General features: G+C 39.4%; 1 protein-coding gene across 1 annotated transcript in view; it reads left to right on the top strand.

Moving 5' to 3' along the window:
- LOC132834715 (cholesterol side-chain cleavage enzyme, mitochondrial-like) overlaps positions 1 to 19,772 on the top strand; it is a 40,241-nt gene extending 20,469 nt beyond the window's left edge. The window contains exons 4-9 of the mRNA XM_060853676.1: positions 446 to 649; positions 8,171 to 8,331; positions 13,898 to 14,064; positions 16,396 to 16,474; positions 19,038 to 19,229; positions 19,659 to 19,772. Of these exons, the coding sequence (XP_060709659.1) occupies positions 446 to 649; positions 8,171 to 8,331; positions 13,898 to 14,064; positions 16,396 to 16,474; positions 19,038 to 19,229; positions 19,659 to 19,772 (917 nt within the window). The remainder of the gene's footprint in view (positions 1 to 445; positions 650 to 8,170; positions 8,332 to 13,897; positions 14,065 to 16,395; positions 16,475 to 19,037; positions 19,230 to 19,658) is intronic.
- The last annotated feature ends 804 nt before the right edge of the window (positions 19,773 to 20,576 follow it).

A 20,576-nucleotide genomic window follows, 5' to 3' on the forward strand; every position in this document is an offset into this window, starting at 1 on the left:
GAGGAACGAGACCACCTCTAAACATAGCTGAGAAACTGTTACCTTAAGGCAGTCCTAATCAGTTTTCACAATTGAGACCACACTCTCACTCTTTGAAGGACTTAGCTGCAGGCCATACAGTCAGCATCCATTATTGCCCAAGTCCAAATATGGCAAGCTGCACCACGATTGCCTGTATGCCCCTCAGAGCAGCACTTCTATTTAAGTGAATTCTGGGCTCAGATGTATGCGCACATCTTAAGGGAACATTGGTTGTCTACTGCTTGAGTTAGCTACATGATAGCGCAGTTTAGAGGGAACTTCAAAATCGACTCCCTATATGCTCTACTACTTCAGTAAGACTAGACTATTAAGGATGTTTTATCTCCAAATGTTTTCAATGTCAGTCTATTAATGTAAATTCATCAAGAAATAGTGGAAGAATCTCCAATCTTTGCTTTTACAGCTGTTTGCCATATATTGTTTGGAGAACGTCTGGGCTTGCTGCAATGTCTCCATAATCCTGCCTCACAAAAGTTCATCGATTCAGTTACGTTGATGTTCAAATCCACAACTCCAATGCTTTATATTCCACCTGGGCTTCTGAAGTCAATTAAATCGAAGATCTGGCAAGATCACGTTGCTGCTTGGGATACCATTTTTGCACATGGTGAGAAAATCAGGACAAATGTCTATTAATTGTGGAAATCGGTGGTGACGCCAAGTGAACTCAATAGTTGAATTTCTACTTCCTGTTACATTTTGCTTATTTACTCTGGCTATTTCAATTTGTAATTTTATTTTGTTCAGTTACATCCTTGTTGTTAACCACCTCTTCAACAAGGACAGAGCACATTGTACACTACAATTTGGTCATCTGTGCTTTCTTCTCCCATATGTTTGACAGTTCAGTGCTTCTTTTCCTCTTTTCAGCATTTTAACCTTTAATTTTCTCCTAAATCTTTCCATTGATCTCATTGGCTATTGAAGGAAAGTTACCTTCCATTGACTAGAGAAAGCGAGGACTACAGATGCTGGAGAGCCAGAGGCAAAAAAAACATCGACTGTCCTGCTCCTTAGATGCTGCCTGACCTGCTGTGCCTTTTCCAGCGCCATGCTTTCTGATTCACATTCCAATGACTGTTGATTGCAAGACAAATCTGAACTCTGAAGCCTGAAGTTTCATTCACATTTAGCTGGGTTGAATCTGCGTAATCATTTTAAAGATAGGTGGTTGCCTTATGAGGAAGGGAATTCTGAGACTTAGCAACCAGGCAGCTAAACATACAGTTGCCAGAGGTGGGTAATGAAGATCAGAGGTAATCAATGGATGAGAGATGAAGGAAAGTAGAGATCTCAGAGAGTTGTAGCGCTCTAGGAAGTTACAGAGATAGGAACGTGTGAGGCTATTGGAAGTAATAGAAGACAAGGGTGATGGGTGAACAGGACTTGGTGCAAGTTTTGAAATGGCAGAAGGGTGTTATTTGAATTTTAAATGGATCCAGAAGTCAAGTGAAGACAGGGAGCAGTGTAAAGTGAGCAGCACTTGGCGCAGAATCTTGAAATTAGAATCAGGCAATTCAAGATCGAAATCAAGTACTTAATCACGCAAAGCATGGTAGATATCTGGAACTATCTCCCTAGAACAACTGGATGGCTTGTTCATTTAAGCTTTCAAAAGTGAGATCAGTAAATCCTTGTCAGATACAGGCAAATGAAGTTGACAGACTGTTTGTGGCAATATAATTGTAGATATTTTCTAATTAACCTTTTCAGAGTTGTTCTTATACACTTCTGAAGCTATGGGACTTAAACCCAGGCATCCTAGTCCAGAATTGGGACATTGGTTCCAATGCAACACAAACTGGCGTGGGAACCAGCAATGTAAGCAAAAGCCCACCAGCTGTCTTGTGATAGTTATGTCATCTTCCTCTGTTGTGCTTTTAGGTTCTCTTATGGCTTGGTGACTTTTTAAGCCATTAAACACACATGGCTTGTTACAAGGTGTCAGAGTGATGCAGTTGAAAAAAAAATGTGTGATTTTCAAGCCTCTATTTGAACCAGTTACTGTGAAAAAAAATATGAGTCAAGTTCTTAGAGCTCTAAGAAAGCTAGCTACAAAAGAAATATCAAAGAAAAAGCACAAGAAAAACAAGTCTCCCATTTTGAATTACTTGGCGAATCAAAACGTTTCTGCATTTTCTACGCCCAGCTGTTGTGGAATTAAAAGGAAATATAAAACAGCAATAGATTTTTTCCCCTCAGTGAGAAAAATTATGAAATAATAACAGAATGAATTATAATGGAAGTTTATAGAAGTTGCAACCCTGCTGTTAGTGCTGGGAACAGAGTGCTACAAGCTTCATTGCAGCCTAGATCTCACAGACAAGCAGAAAGGAGAAACATTTCAGGTTGTGAAGACACTTTGACCCCCTATTAATATTAATCATTCTACTACTAATATACTAGTTCAATGCCAGAGCTCAAGAGATTTTGATCAATATGTAACCACACTAAGACAAACTGAATCCTGAGAGTTTGGACAACTGAAAGCTAATCTCAAAGATAGGCATGAGGGACCTTGGACAGCACATTTATCAAGAGAGAAGAAACTTACTGTCAAGAAAACTGTTGATATCTGCAGAAGTTCTAAACTTATCAATCATCAGCTTGAGCACATTAATGGAAGAAAGACAAGGTTTTGCATTACGCTAAGAGACTTTCCACATCAAATGAGATCAACAGATTGGTAAAAAGGAAGATCTTTTGCAGAAAAGAAAGCAGAAAAATCAAGACCAGAGAATGGAATGGAAATATTGCACAGAACATCACACAAAATAAAAGCAAGCATGTCCAGCACAGGGAATGCTGTAACTACAAGAAACTGAATCACTTTGGATACAAATGATTAGCAAGGAAAAAGCAAAACAAACCTACAGAGCTGGCTGCTGTGTAATTCAGCTAATAATTTTGTCAAACCATTTTCCACCACACAATATATTGTCATCTTTAGGTTTATCATTAATGGTTTGTGACAGCAGAAGGAGAACATCAAATGAACGTAGACTGTTACCTGGACACCAGTGCTGTGTGTAACAGCATGAGTTCTGCAGAAAGTGGCTCAAGATGATGACTTAAAAATGAAGCAATTTGAAGTAAGGTGCAGGATTTATAATGTAAGGAATAGAAGTAGGCTATTTGGCCCATCTCATTAGCTCTGCTATTCAGTGAGATCATAGCTGATCTGATTATCCTCAACTCCACTTTCCTGCCTTTTGCCCTACACCATTGATTTCTTTCCTGAATGAAAATCTGACTATTTCAGACTTGAATATTTTTTAAGGTCCCAGTTCATAGCTCTCTGTGGTAAGGAATTCCACAGATTCACACCCCTCTGAGAGAAAAAAATCATCCTCATCTCTGTCTAAGGTGGATGACACCTTTCTCTAAGATTATGCCATCTGCTCATAGAGTCTCCAAAAAGGGAAGCTTTTTCTCCACTTCTGTCAAGCAAACTAAGAATTTTAGATGCTTCAATAAAATCACTTGTAATTCTTCTAAACCTCATTGAAAACAGGTCCAAAGTACTCAACCACCCCTCATCAAAAAATCCAACCACGTCCAGGATCAACCTCATACCAAGTGAGCAAATTAAACTGAAAAGCTCAGTGCAATGGGAAGAATGAAAATCTGGAGTTCCAATTGGCAGATGATAAACACAATCCATTCATTTCAACAGAAGCAAGTTAAAAGCTTGGAGAAGTAACCTAACTGTGCCAGAAGAGCTTTGCATAAGCCACTTGTCTATTGACTGTCAAACAGAAGCTAGAAGAGTTTAAAGATGTTTTTACAAGTCTTGGATGTCTTCCAGGTGAATATTGTGTCAAAGTGATTGAGAGTGTGAGACCAATGTAGCATCTGCAAGGAGAGTTCCAACTAACTTCAAGTCCAACCTGAAAGCCAAGGTAGAAAAGAAGGGAGTAGTCAAAAATACGACAACTCATATAGATTGGTTTTGAAGCATTGTATTAGTGACAACCTGGGAAACTAAGAGTATGCATAGATCCAAAGGATTTTAATAACGTTTTGAAGAGATCTCATTACTCAATTCCAACCATTGAAGGAATCTTGCAGCAACTTGCCAAGGCAAAGGTCTTCACTCCCCTTGATACAAAGGATGGTCACAGGTCAGTGAAGCTTAATTTAAAGAGCAGAATTCTAATTACTTTCTGCATACTGTTCAGGAGAAATAGATGGTCGCATATTCGTGCATTTCCGTGCTCCAGAAGAGTATCAGTGTAGACAGCATAAGATAACAAAGTCTGCAGTGGTTCAAGAAAGTTGCTCACCACCACATTCTCAAAGGCAACTAAGGGTGGGCAATAAAGGCTGGCCCAGCCAGCAATGCCCTTATTCCACAGGTGAATAAAAACAAGTCAGTGATATTTCCAAGTAGAAGTTATTGTGGATGATCTGCAAATTGATGTGGAGTTGCAATGGATGAAGCCAACACAAATCACAATCATAATCTAGTTTAGCAGCTAATGAGAGCTCACCAGGTGAATCTGAAACTGAACAATAAAAGGATGCAACTGTGTGGTTGCCTAAAGTCAAGTACATAAGTGACAAACTGACAGCAAAAGAGCTTTGCTCAGATCCTGCAAATGCTAGCTGTACCAGAGAGGCAGTTATTAACAGATGTAAAAGCTAAGTGCCTACTTAATGTGCTGTCAGAGGGGGAACCACAACACAAGTGCACTACTAAGGATGTACAATGGTGGGGCCCAGAACAAGAAGCAGCTTTCATGATAACTAAACACAACTGATGACAGTTGAAATGCTGGGCCAATGTGATGTCAATAATGAAGTCACTTTGTAGTGTGACACCGGTGAATCAAGGCTCTGAGCAACACTTGTGCAGTAGGCCAACTAGGTATATTGGTGTACAAGGCATTAAAACAAAGTTAGCAACACTATGCTCAGATTGAGAAAGAATGCCTTTGCTTGTGAGCATTTTAATCAGTACCTGGTTTAAGAAAAAAAATGTGGTAATGAAGGCTGTCTATAAACCACTTCCAAGCATCTTTCTCAAATCATTCTGTCTGCTTCAATGATCCTGCATAGAATGTTACTTCGTTTGCAAAGATCTCATCTGGATGTGAAATACAAGCAAAAGAAACATATGTTCATTGCAGTCATGCTGTCAAGAGCTTCATGGCCAATGAAAGTTGAGGATGCTCAACCAGATTGTAAAAAGGAAACTACACAACAAGGTGCAATTCTCCAAGTGCTACAAAGAAGAAGTGATGAAAGGGTGACCTGAAAACTTCAAGAGAACACTTGTTACCAGAGGAAAATATTGGGCAGAAATAGCTGATAGCCCAATATGGCATCTCGTGTGCATGAAATTGAGTCATTATCCCTAAGAAGATGAGGAAAGAGTTGTTGAGGGGGCATTCATGCCAGACCCCAAGGAATTGAGTCTAATCTGAGGAAGGCTGTAGCGAACAAACATAAGCAATGAACTGAAGGACCACCTCAGACTGTGCAGTGCTTGTCACAAATGCCAAGCTAAACAAGCTGAGGAGCCACATTGGATACATTGGATCCAACAGACTGTGGATTAAGCTTGGAGTCTATCTCTTCATTCTTGCAGGAAACAATCATCTTGTCACTGTAGACTACTAGTCTGATTAATGGGAGTTAGACAGCTGAATTCAAGAACGAAGTGCTGGCAGGTGTGACTAGATTGAGTTGGGATATCTGATCGGCATAGATGAGTTGGACTGAAGAGTCTTTTTCCGTGCTGTACCTCTCTATGACTCTATGACCACTGCTGAGACTGTAGAATGCCGAAAGGCACAATTCAGACATTACAGCATTCCTGACATGGTGATGAGTAGCAATATCACAGATGAAGAATCTAGCTGTTTTATAAAGGAATTGAAATTCAGCATCGTGCATTATCTCCGTACTAGCCCCAAGTCAAACAGAAAGGCTGAGGCAACAATGAAAATCAACCAAAGGATCATAAAAAAATTGAGTAAATTCAGCACAGAATTGTATCAAGGAATCGTTGAGTGGAGAAGTACACCCACTGAAGACATGGCAAGTCCAAAAACTCATGTTATATGGATGTTGTACCAAAACTGCTCTTCCAATGGCAAAAAGAACACTGAAGCCAGAAATATGCTGTGAGTGAAAAGAAAGAAGTTAAACAAAAGAAAACCACATTTCACTTTGATAGAAGTGCCAAGTCATTGCCATAGCTGAGCATTGGAGAGCAGTTAGAGTGCAAACGTTCCATACTCTTGTCAAAAGTTTGCCAACATGTGCAAATGTTGTCACCTTGATCATTCCTGGTAAATGTGGGTGACTGATATTTCATTGTGACTACACACATCAACGTATAACTAAAGAAGCTGTGCCTTCACAGTACACACAGCACATGAGGAAGGAAGCTCACCTCTCACACAGGGTACACAACAACCATCAGTCCAGATGTTCATTTTTCCTCAACAATGGACATGGATCAGCAACAGTAGGTAGCACAGCAGTAGCCTTCACCAAACAACATTCCCTGGAGAAGGCACATCATCCAAGGATTGAGGAGATACCAGTGAAACAACCCATGTGTACCATTAGGAGACTTGCACAATGTAAAGACTATGTATGTAATGCATGTATAAAGACTGATAAAAGTAGAATCATCTAGAGTTAATATACTGTTATGTTAATGATAATTTTCTTTGTGGCCACCTTATTCTAGGTAACGTAACTCTGACTGATACTGCTTGCATTTTCTTTTTGTTTATTTATGAAAATGGGAATATTGGAAAAATCCATTGTACCTTAAGTGTACTCGATGCCTTGCCATGGTCACGTGACCTCTATCTCAGCATCCTATAGGGGCCATTAAACAGAGAAGCTTGAAACCGATGGTTGTCATTTGTATGAAGATTGGAAAAAGTTTGAAGGGCAAAAAGGTCTACTTTATAAATTGACAAGACAAAATGATTATGATTTTGTACAAAATATTATACTCACAGAAGATGGTGTTTCTTTTACGACTTTGGTTGGGGGATGGGATGAAAAACACAATTGGGGTGATTCAAATGGAGAATTCCAAGAAAATTGACCGTTGGATTTGACAGTATGTTCAAAAACCGAAAATAATAGAGAGGATGAAGATATGAAGTATTTCCCAAGAATAGAAGAGGGAGGTGTAATGGTTTTAAAGGAAAGAGGGACAAGTACCTGAAGATCTGGGACCATTTAGACTAGCTCCAGGGCACCAAAAAAAAATTAGATGGTCAGCAATTTGATGCAACGAGGGTCAGTGGAGCAAGAAAGTGTGTCATGCACAAGAACCAAGTTGGCAGCGAAACAAAAACAAAATACAGATTCAGGACAAGACAGGTGTGTGGTTTGGTTTGATCACAAAGAGAAACCCGCGATGGGATGGGTGAATGTGGCACAGTTACAATTGCATAAATCATTTCAATCATAGTGACAAATGAGTTCATGAGGTCCTCATGCTTGGCGATGAAGTTCAAAAAAGTAGTAGAGAGACGTTTATGAAGATGGTCAGTGACAGAGGAAAAATATACTGGATTTTTTTTGCTCTCAAACTTGATCTTGAAGTGGTCCATGATTTTATTAGAGAAGAGGAAGGCCTATTAGCTCTTGATGTGGTTAAGGTTCTGGTCCTGGACAGTTAAAACATTGTGCACCAGATGTACTCAAATCTGCCCACCCTCAGGTTTGAGGAAGTGAAAATGAGTCTATAGCAGGAAAACTTCACATGTCACATATAATACCCAAGCCAAAAATTAGGGTTCTTTATGGAAACCAGCTCCAAGGTGCCTAGCCATGTTTCTATACACTGTGAGTCGTCCAGGGTTTGGGTGATTTCTCTTTGTTTTCTCACATACCTTCTCTCTCGACAAATGTCTGTCCATTGATAAATTTGGCTTTGGAAAACCATTTATTGTGGGATACAAATAATATTTTCAATAGAGTTTGAGTAGCTAAGCAAATACAGAAGAAATTATACAGAATGCTACCCAAGGAAGGTGGCATAATTATGTAAAGTGTATTAAATATGATTAGAGATGGTTTGTTTACCAGTCACTACTAGAACTGGTGAAATACTTGTCCTTTGATAAACACTCTCTATCTTAATTTGTAGCTGATACCTGTATACAAAGAACATACAAGCAGTTCCACCTGGGATCCAAAAATGACAAAGAATATTCTGGAGTTCTAGCAGATCTACTGCTGCAAGACATGCTGCCCCTAGATGACATCAAAGCAAGCATTACAGAGCTTATGGCAGGTGGAGTTGACACAGTAAGAGAAAATTGTTTTCTTACCGGACAGTGAGTCATATTGCTGATGGGGTGAAATGAAGGGGCTTGGAGGAGGCATATGGAGAACATAAATGCCAGTGAGACATGTGGGGCCAAATGGCCGATTTCTGTGCTGTACACTCTATAGGTTGAATGCTCTGACGGGCTTGGGGCTCTGACAAATGAACAATATGCAAATCCCAACTGTTGAGGTATTTGTGACCTCACCCACCAATGTGATCTTCCTAAAGATTGCCAGTGAACAGTCCACCTCCAGTAACTGTGTCCAATTCCTAAAAATCACAGAATACGTACTGTGGAGAAGCAGGCTATTCAGTCCAGTGAGTTCACACTGACTGTCCAAAGAGCATCCCTTCCAGACCCACCTCCTTCCACCTTATAATTTCCTGTAGCTAATCCATCTTGTCGGCACATCCTTGGACACTATGGGCAATTGATGTAGGATTGCTCGCTGAGCTGGTAGGTTTATTTTCAGACGTTTCATCACCATATGTGGTAACATCATCAGTAAGCCTCCGTTCGAAGCACTGGTGGAATGGCCCGCTTTCTATTAATGTGTTAGGTTTCCTTGGGTTGGTGATGTCATTTCCTGTTCTGTTTTCTCATCGGGTGGTAAATGGGATCCAAATCAATGTGTTTGTTGATAGAGTTCTGGTTGGAATGCAATGCTTTGAGGAATTATTGTGCATGTCTCTGTTTGGCTTGTCCTAGGATGGATGTGAAGTCCCAGTCAAAGTGGTGTCCTTCCTCATCCGTAAGGATATGAGTGAGAGTGGGTCATGTCATTTTGTGGCTAGTTGATGTTCATGTATCCTGATGGCTAGTTTTCTGCCTGTTTGTCCAATGTAGTGTTTGTTACAGTTCTTGCAAGGTGCTTTGTAATTGACATTAATTTTGTTTGTTGTCTGCCCTGTTGACATCCAACAACATCAACCTGGCCGAGGAAGCACTGACTACATTATTAGAAGAACCAAAGACAAATAAAGCAAACACCACCAACCTCATCAGCAATGATAATATCGTCAAGCCAGTGTACCTATGCCTTACAACTTTGGATGCTGCCTGAACTGCTGTGCTCTTCCAGCACCACTAATCCAGAATCTGGTTTCCAGCATCTGCAGTCATTGTTTTTACCTATGCCTTACCACCCACTTCACCTTCAATGACAAAACCTACAGACAAACCAACAGAACACTCATGGGATCTCTGATATCAGGGTTCTTAGCAGATGCAGTAATGCAGAGACTTGAACAAACAGCTCTGCCAACCATCCGACCCAAACTTTGGGTCCACTACGTAGATGACACCTTCATCATCACTAAATGAAAAGAATTAGAGGAAACCTTCAAGACCACCAATAATATCCTTCCTAGCATAAAATTCACTAAAGTGGAGGAAAACAACAACAAACTACCATTCCTAGATGTCGCAGTCGAGTGAGCAGCCAATGGGGAACTTCAAACCAGCGTCTTCAGAAAAACAACACATACTGACCAAACACTGAACTACAGAAGCAATCATCCCAACACCCAAATGAAGCTGCATTAGAACATTATTTCAACAAGCTACCACACACTGCAGCATAGAGGAACTGCGCAGAGCAAAGGAAAATCACCTATACAGTGTATTCAAAAAGAACAGGTACCCAATGAACACAATCTGTTAATTTCTCAGCAACAAACCCCAACAAGGAGACAAAACACGTCCAGAAACCCTAGCCAATCTCCCCTACATCAAAGACATTTTGGAAATGACTGCCAGACTACTCAGACTACTTGGCATCACGGTAGCCCACAAATCCACCACCACACTAATAAAGCAGCAGCTAATGAACTTGAAAGACCCTATACAGACAACAGACAAAACTACTGTCATTTACAAAACATCTTGCAAGCACTGTAACAAACACTATATTGAACAAACAGGCAGAAAACTAGCCACCAAGGTACATAAACATCAACTAGCCACAAAAAAGACATGACCCACTCTCACTACTATCCTTACATACAGATAAGGAAGGACACCACTTTGACTGCAACAACACATCCATCCTCAGACAAGCTGAACAGAGACACGCACAAGAATTCCTAGAAGCATGACATTCCAACAGGAACTCTATCAACAAACACAATGACTTGGATCCTACTTACCAGCCTCTGAGAAAAAGAACAGGAAATGACATCACCACAAGAAATGGTGTCACCATAGGAAATGATGTCACCAACCCAAGGATAACTAAACACATAAATCGAAAGTGGGCCATGCCACCAGCACTTCAAAAGGAGGCTCTGATGATGTTACCATGTATGGTGAAAAAATGTCTGAGCAATCCTACATCCAGAATGTCAACCTAAGCTACAAATCTTCTCAAAACTCACTAACTAACTATGGGCAATTTACTATGGCCAATCCACCTACCCTGCACATCTTTGGACTGTGGGAGGAAACCCATGCAAACACAGGGAGAATGTGCAAACTCCACACAGACAGTCGCCCAATGGTGGAATTGAAGCTGGCATTTTGATATAGTAGTGCTAACCATTGAGCCACTGAGCTGCTTGCTATTAGGGACATTGACAGGGCTGAGCAGACAGAAGGAGTAATCAAAGTGCCTGAATACCAGGAGAACGGGACCTCGAGAGTTGAGGTGTCCTCTGAAGACATCTACAGTTGTTAGCAAGATAATCAGAACTACCCATCCACTTGATTACATGCAACTGTGATTGTGGCCAATGGATCCCTTCAATTCCAGGAAGGTGGTGGTGGGTGGGCTTTGAGGAGACAAAGGGGGTGGATTTGAAGTGAAGGCATCAATGGTTTTAACTGGGATGGATGATCCTGATGGCCGGGGAATCTATAACTAAAGGTCACAGTTTAAAAATATAGGGTACGCCATTGAGGACTTAGACGAGAAAAAATTTCTTCACTCGGAAAGTGGTGAGCCTGTAGACTTCTCTGCCACAGAAAGCAGTTGAGGCCAAAACATTGAGTGTTTTCAGGAAGGAGAAATTTGGGGTAAAGCTATCAAACGATATGCAGATAAAGAGGGAGCTAGGTACTGAGTTAGATGTTACACCATGATCATGCTAAATGGCAGAGTTGACTCAAAGGGCTGAATGGCCTACTCTTGCTCCTATATTCAAAGTTTCTATAATTTCTTGGCCTGGTACTGGGAAGCTGTGTCCAGCCAAAGGCAGGGCGGTGACCTCAACAAGGAGTTCATCTGCTAGCAAAAAAAATGATACCACCTGCCTCAAAAATTAGCCCTCAGCTGGGCACTTAAGATTTATTTGAGTTAGCTAACTGTCACTGCCAGCCATAAACTATTAAGAGTCCACAAAATTTGGAACACATCAGGCAGTCACCTGGATCTGAGATCCTCTGACTTTGTTTCCTGTCTCACCTCCAAATCTGTCTCTCGGAAAGTTCTGCACTTGGCACTAGAAAAGGATGAGGGGTAAATTTACCTTCTGTCATGAAACAAATGTCAATATTTTGGATATTGAAATACAAACAGAAAATGTCGAGAATCATCAGCCGGTCAGATAAAAGCATCATCAGCATTTTCATTTTCGATAATACAACTGACATTGTATAGCATTTATGTTTCTGAGTGACATCGAACAATTTTATTTTGCTTACAGTCATATGAATTAGTCACTTTACAAATTGGTAAGGCACAATAATTATGATTTTCAACACTTAGCTGAAATCTCAAATAGATTAGCAAAAGGTGTTCCTTTAAATTTACCTTGGGCAATGTGTGCAAGATTCCGTTTTTTCTGCATCATCTCAAAGTCTGTAGAGCAGCCGTGGCATTGGGAATGGTTTAGAAAACAGTCAAAATATGATAAGAAGAAAACTAAAACACAGAAGTTATGCAAGACTGCGTGAAAACAAAGAGGGAATTGTGAAAGAGAAAACAGTCAGTCAGAAGTCCAGTCAATGTAGAAATGAGGATGGGAGAGAGTATATATTATCACCTTCAGCATATATATTTTAGAAGATCCAGTACAGTATTCACAAAGAAAGCAGTTGATGTGTTTTTGTAATTGTAAGGGAGAATCTCTAAGTTACTGGTAAGTTCCAACTAAGGTTATGAGTTGCACATAAGATAACCTTGTCCTTGATGTTTATTTGGCACAAATGGGAAATGTTCTGCTTGTGGCTTTTCTGAATACTGCACATGAGAGTGTTTTGGTGAATGACACTAATTGCAGCACTTTCACTGGAGGGTTGGATCTTATGAAGGAATGTCTGAGTTTAAAGTGTATCTCAGTTTATTAATTTAAATGAAAAGTAATGCATTGTTCCCCAAATAGGGTTTGTTTGGTTTATTATTGTCACTACTATCGAAATACAGTGAAAAGTATTGTGTGCTAACCAGACAAATCATATATAAGTACATCAGGTTTCAAAGAAACTAGTCCCACATTATGCTCTTTCCCTAGGCCCTTAAATTTCCTTCCTTTTCAGGGTAATTTTTACACAGAAAGTGGGGCTAGTTTAGTTTACTCAAAGGGTCTGTTTCTATGCTATATAACTCTATAACTGAATGCAGAATATAGTGTTACTGCTACAAAGAAGGTGCGGAGAAAGATCAACTCTAATATGAGAGTTATATTTATAAATCTGACAACAGCAGCAAAGAAGCTGTTCTTAAATCTGTTGGTACAGGCAGGAAGGCCATCTACAAGATGTCTCACCCAAGACTTAATCCGGCAGAGGTGAGGAGCTGTCAGTGTCTCATCTTGCGTCCTACTGCCTAATTACTCAATGATTCAGTTCTTCCCCGCTGATTCTGACTTTTGAACTGACCTCTTGAATAATAATTCTTATCTATTTCTCTTGCTCTCTCTGTCTCTCTGCATAGAAACATAGAAGGTAGGAACAGGAGGAGGCCATTTGAGTCTTCAACACAATCATGACTGATCATCCAACTCAATAGCTTAATCCTGCTTTCTCCACATAATCTTTGATCCCATTCACCCCAAGTACTATATCTAGTTGCTTCTTGAATACATTCAATGTTTTAGCATCAATTATATCAATGAATTCTACAGGCCCACTACCATTATGATGAAGAAATATCTTCTCATCTCCATCCTAAATAGTCTACCCTGAATTCCCAGACTGTGACCCCTGGTGTCTGTGTTCTGCACTCTGGTCTGTTACCCTGGCATTCTTTGTATTGTAATGACCTGCCTGTATAGCACACTAAATAACACTTTTCATTGTATCTCAGTACATGTGACAACAATCAATCAATCAATCAATTAAATGCTTTCCTCCCTTCCAACTCACCACCAGGGGTCATTAAATTCCACCTAAAAACCATGAAAGAAGACAGAAAGGAAAAGAAAGATAATAAATGTAAAATATCATATTTAAAAAGGTAAGTTGTGTTCAGCCTTATGTTCTGGTAATTTATTCATTGTAGACAAGCCTAGCATATATGTGTGTATTCACCTTCATACTTTCAATCCATATAGACTTTTTTTAAAAATCCGCCATACACTTATCATTCTATTTCTGTCATGAAACAGACTTCCATGACTCTCTTATGGACTATGTATGAGCTTGCCAAATACCCCAACGTGCAGGAAAATTTGCGCAGTGAAATTATAGAAGCCAATCAGAAAACACAAGGAGATCTATTACAAATGTTAAAATCAGTGCCATTACTCAAAGCTGCACTGAAGGAAACATTGAGGTAAGACCAGGGGTTGCAGTTATAAGAAATATCAACTACAGTCTTCTCAAATTCTTAAGACATTTAAAATGACTGCGAAGGTACTAAAAGTACCAATAGTGCTTCAGTGCCATAGTGAGGAAATGCTACACTGTCCGAGACTTTGTTTTCAGATGCTGCTTTGAACTCAGGTCCTGTCTGCTCTCTTACATGGACTCGATTCCAAGACACTACCTTGATGAAGAACAGGCAAAATATCTCTAGTGTCTGGCCATTGATTCCTCAGTTATTACCAATAAAATTATATGGTCATTAGCACATTGCTGTTGGTCGGAGCTTATTGTGTAAAAATGGCTACTGTGTTTCATATGTAACAAACATGGTAACTCTTCAAAACTAGGTAATTGGCTATGAAAACTTTGGGACATCCTAAGGCCACAAACAGCACGATATAAATGCAAGACTCTCATTGTCCATTTCAATAGAATAGTAGGTAATAGGGATTCATACCCCACCCTCCACTTTTCTGTAACTAACTCCGAGTTGAAGTAGATTCTGTATGGGCAAACTAAATGCCACACTACACCTCTAATAAATGACATTGTTTATTACTAAGTATCTGGTTAAGAGACATCCTGTCAAAGGTTTTCATCTTGCCCACTCAGGACAAATGCAAGAATGCCAAATTTCAAAAGGAGCTAAGATTTATAATGCATGAGAAATCTGTGTTGATTGGTTATCTTCTCAGCTGTGATTGATCAATGATTGCCTTGGAAAATGCCAGGGAGCTGTTGTCCTCCAGTTTTGGTATTCTTGCATCTATCCTGTTGAGTGCAAGACAAAAACCATCATTTCTTGGTCTAAGCAATGCTCAGGTTCTGAGCTACATTACTAAATGACTATTTATGACTATCTAATACTTTAAAAGATTTGTAGCAACATGATATACATCTCTGCATTTAATATATAACACATTTCAGTCACGCAATCTAGAACACCTTGAACTTATCACAGGTATGATAAGAGAGCATTCTCGAGGGCAGTTAGGGTTGAGCAATAAATACTAGCCAAGTTATCAACACCCACCATTCCATAAATGAATAAAACCTTCATTGTTCCAGGTGGCTAACACCCAGATTTTTCGTGTATTTGATCACAGGCAAATAAACTATAACAATCCAAAGTGCAGTTCAAGTATGCACCTAAGAATATTTTAAGAAGTTGAACAGTTGCTGCCTCCTATACTGTGCTGACTTGAAAATGCAAAATCAATTCAAAAATGGAATGAATCAGCTTGCTTTCTCCAACAGTTTACTCATTTGAGCACTAACTCTCATCCTCCTAACGTTCAAAGTTCGGATTCTAAATGGCAAATTCTCATGACGTGTAACAGATTTCAGCATTGATTTCAAGAGTCCGTCGGGATTACCCTTCAAAAGTGACAGACCCCAAAATTCTACTTTGTGTTATTTGATGTTCCTGTGACCTGTGCCACAGAAAATTCACTTAAGACATAAGCGTGTGTGTGCGCGTGCACACACACACGCACACACACACACACTTGCAAACCGACATTGGAATTTATGCAGAATTGTGAATTATTTCATGATAAAAGGACTACTAGAATTGATCACCTTACTGCCAACATTAGCATGGCTACATCCATTTCAGTTTTAGCAGAGATTCTGGGACTCATGGTGGGCTGCAATGATTTCAAAATATGTGAAATATGTTAATCCACATAACACTTAAAAAAATTTTGATTTCATTGCAGGCCATTGACATGATTATTGCAGAGTATTACTTCAAAGTAAGCCAGGGAATTAGAAGATCCTATTTTTACTGTTGGAATAACATTAGGGAGACTCTGAATGGAACTGGATGGTGTAGCGAGAGAACTAGGAGACCAGACGTGTAAGCTTTTTCAGGATTTGATGATCATGCACAGTCAGATTTAATGTGGCAAATAGGACCCTCAACGTTATGTATAAGGACCAATGATTGATTAGGAAAGTGAAACAAATGAATGGCAAATAATCTGGAATCATGTTCAGATCCATTTTTCTATTCACTCGTGTGACAAGGGCATCACTAACTAGCCAGCATTCATTGCCCATTCCTAGTTTCCCTTGTGATGATACCTTCTTTAGACTTTTATATCATATCAACTCAGTTCCTTTGCAATTTTTGTCATTAGAAGCACATGAGAAAGCCAGAGAAGGATGCCATTCAGGCCATCGTACTTCCTCTTGGAAAGCTTCCTCCATCTCACTTTAGTCACTTTGGTTATTGTCTAATTGCTTCCCCTTTTGTATTTTGACTGTTGATAATGTGATTTATTTCTATCCACAGACTTCATCCAGTAGCTGTATCATTACAGCGCTACACAAATGAAGATATCATATTGCAAAATTACCACATACCTGTTGGGGTAAGATAAGGCAATCAAATACTTTACCTATGATGCTGCTTCATAGAAATGAAATGCCATCATCCACGGCAATTGTCAACACACTCCAAATCACCTTTCCAATTTTATTGCTCATCTTCCCTTCCACTTTGCAATGATGATTGCACTTCAACATTAATCACATTGCTGTATTTATTTGTAAATAGATAATGGACGCAGATAGGGCTTCTCAGTTATTGTGTGAACATTGGTTTATTTTGATCCCTGAGTCAGAAGGTCATGAATTTCAATCCTTTTTACTCAAGACTTGAGTGAGAAATGATGATTAATGCTGCAGTGCATTACTGAAGGTATGCTTTACCATCAGTATTTCTGACTTTCAGAGCTGTTCAACGGAGGACATGGTCAATGCACAAAACCCCATGGCACTAATCTTCTTCCTGAGGAGCGTGGTCAAAAATTTCCCTTTAAAATAGATTTTCTGATCATTATTAGGCTGTAGTTTGTGGTACACCAATATTGAAGGTGTAGTAGACAGCAAAGAAGGTTACCTCCAGATTACAACTGCATCTTAGTGGGCGGCACGGTGGCACAGTAGTTAGCACTGCTGCCTCACAGCGCCAGAAACCTGGGTTCTATTCCCGACTCAGACAACTGACTGTGTGGAGTTTGCACGTTCTCCCCGTGCCTGCGTGGGTTTCCTCCCACAGTCCAAAGATGTGCGGATCAGGTGAATTGGCCATGTTAAATAGCCCATAGTGTTAGGTAAGGGGTAAATGTAGGGGTATGGGTGGGTTGCGCTTCAGCGGGTCGGTGTGGACTTGTTGGGCCGAAGGGCCTATTTCCACACTGTAAGTAATCTAATCTTGATCAAATGAGCCAATGGACTGAGGAGTGGCAGATGGAGTTTAATGTAGATAAATGTGAGATGCTGCATTTTGGGTAAGCAAATCTTAGCAGGACTTATACACTTAATGGTAAGGTTTTAAGGACTATTGTTGAACAAAGAGACCTTGGAGTGCAGGTTCATAGCTTCTCGAAGGTAGAGTCACAGGTAGATAGGACAGTGAAGATGATGTTTGGTATGCTTTCCTTTATTGGTCAGAGTATTGCGTACAGAAGTTGGGAGGTCATGTTGCAGCTGTGCAGGCCACTTTTGGAATATTGTGTGCAATTCTGTTATCCTTCCTATCAGAAGGATGTTGTGAAACCTGAAAGGGTTCAGAAAAGATTTACAAGGATGTTGCCAGGGTTGGAGGATTTGAGCTATAAGGAGAGGCAGAACAGGCTGGAGCTGTTTTCCCGGGAGCTTTGGAAGTTGAGGGGTGGCTTTAGTAGTTTATAAAATCATGAGGGGAATGGATAGGATAAATAGACAAAGTTTTCCTGGGATGGTGGAGTCCAGAAGTAGAGAACTTGGATTTAGGGTGAGAGGGGAAAGATATAAAAGGGACCTCAGGGACAACCGTTTCATGCAGAGGGTGGTACGTGTATGGAATGAACTGCCAAAGGAAGTGGTGGAGGTTGGTACAATTACAGCATTTAAAAGGCATCTGGATGGGTATATGAATAGAAAGGCTTTGGAGGGATATGGGCTGGATGCTGGCAGGTGGGACTAGATTGGGTTGGGATATCTGGTCGGCGTGGACAGGTTGGACCGAAGGGTCTGTTTCCGTGCTATACATCTCTATGACTCTGCTTCCTATGTGCAAATTAGCTGGGATTGTTTTTGCATTAAAACAATGACTGCAGGATACTTAACAAGTATTTAATTGTTTATAAAGCATCCAAGGACACCCTGAAGTCTTAAATATACCATATAAATGAAAGTATTTATTTCATGGTGGAAAATCACAGCTGAAGCCACTCATGTCCTTACCAGATCATCAACTACACCTTTTTTCTTAAAACAATGGGGAGCAGAGCCTGGCTTATTTTTCACCTCTCTCATTCAAAGCTTGGTTGTCACACCAAGTGCTTCAATGGATCAGATTAATTTACTTTAAATGGGAGTAGAGATTAGACTTGTTCTTTCAGTCTGTAAAGTTCAAACACACAAATGCAGCATAATTACTGTCTGAACTTTGGGTCACTCCCAATCATTTATAATTTATAGTATTTGTATATGTCACTTCATGTACATATATTACTGGGAAGAGTTACATGAGGTTGGAATGATTACAGAATTAATAGGAAAAGTTGGAGTGAATTCATTATGTAATATCTGTAAGTATACATCTCTGTTGCACATTGCCATTGTATATTGTGTTGACTGTTCCAGTAATATGCCAACAGTTATTGACGATATTGTTTGTTAACCATAATAGCTTCAGTGAGTTCAGTAGTTTCTGATATTTACCCCTTCAAGCCAAAACAAACTCCTGAAATGTTAAAATTTAATGACCAACAATTATGGGCCAAATGGCCTTACTTCCACTCCTATGTCTTATGGTCTTAATTAAACCATTGTGTCATAGTGTTATATTCCAATACCGCATACCTGTCAAAGTTAAATATTTCTACACAATTAGTTATGAATGTTACATTGCAAAATCTTTTCACCAATTATCAGCAACTGTTTTAGACCTTAGTGCAGGTGGGATTGTATGCAATGGGAAGAAGCTCAGAGATATTTCACAAGCCAGAAAGGTACAACCCAGAAAGGTGGCTGAGCCAGGAACGTACCTACTTCAGAAACCTTGGCTTTGGATTTGGATCCCGGCAGTGCATTGGGCGTAGAATTGCAGAGACAGAAATGCTGCTGTTTCTAATTCACGTAAGTCACTTGTTAGTTTTATTCTAGAAGTCGCTGAATTCAAAATAACAACTTTCCATTTTGATGATTCTCAATTTTTTGTTTAAATCGAGTCAATACCAACATTTTAAAACAGCTTAAATACTATATCAAACTTCAGCAATATTTTCATAAATGCTTCCAGCAAAGTAAGGGATTTATAAATCCCTCTGTAGTGGCAGTCCTATCAACCTCAATACGTTCAGAAACTATCATTGGCTGAGAAATGAGGGGAAAATGTTTTAAAAAGGTGATCCTATGTAATAACCTTAGCGACAATGTGAGACTGGATAGGAAAATTGAATTGACATTTGCTGTTTATTTAAAATGCTGCTTTTTATATGAAATATTTTTGTGATGTTGAAATGCTGCAATTGCTGATTGATGCCTATTGCCTCGTTTCCTTATTAGATGCTGCAGAACTTCAAAATTGAAACAAGTCGGTTGGTTGAAGTGAGGACAACCTTTGACCTTATCTTAATTCCGGAGAGCCCCATCATGTTAAATTTAAAGCCTGTTAAGTGAAGAAAAAAGGATGCGTTTGTGACGGATACAATATATGTTTGTTTCATCTTTTCATTGGAAATGAGTTAATGAGTAATCAGAAGAAGTATACAAGTTCAGTGATCAGTTAGCTGATGATCAATTTATTTACCTATTACTTGGATTTTTTTTCCATGTAACTGTGATATTAATATTAAGGCATTCAAATGACGCAGTGGCCAATTTTTATGAATGAGGGGGAGAAGTAAGGGTAACCAGTTCAAACAGCAAGGGAAAAATTGCATCATTGAAGAGAAATGTATTGCTTTTCATATCATATCATGCACATCTAAAATGTTGCTTGGACATATGGAGCAAATTATTTCTTCTTTCTTTATGTAATTGATTGTAAAGTCCTTTCTTCAAAGTTTGTTCATGATTTTATAATGCTAAGTACACAAAGAACACCTTACCCAACTTGGTGATGAAGAATGAACAGAACTCCAAATCAATCAGAAAGGTGATAAACAATTTCATATATTGGAAATCTTTGTACTTCTGATTTTTTTCAGGATCTTGTTGTGGTATTATTCCTGTTTCTATATTCACTTGAAAAAACAGGCACTCTTTCAAAGATTTTTATATTGTACCCATCAGGACAGAATCACAATATCAAATCTCAAAGAGAACAGCAACTGATACTGCATAAGAACTATATGAGAACCAATCAGCACCTTTTTATGCAGCACAGATTGTTCCTTACTTTGTGATCTGGTTTTCTTGCAACGAATGCAAGTCTCCCATTTTCAACATTACAAAAAATATCTTGCAAATAGTAAGATAAAC

The sequence above is a fragment of the Hemiscyllium ocellatum genome, chromosome 42, assembly GCF_020745735.1.
Source record: "Hemiscyllium ocellatum isolate sHemOce1 chromosome 42, sHemOce1.pat.X.cur, whole genome shotgun sequence".
Taxonomy (NCBI): Eukaryota; Metazoa; Chordata; class Chondrichthyes; order Orectolobiformes; family Hemiscylliidae; genus Hemiscyllium; species Hemiscyllium ocellatum.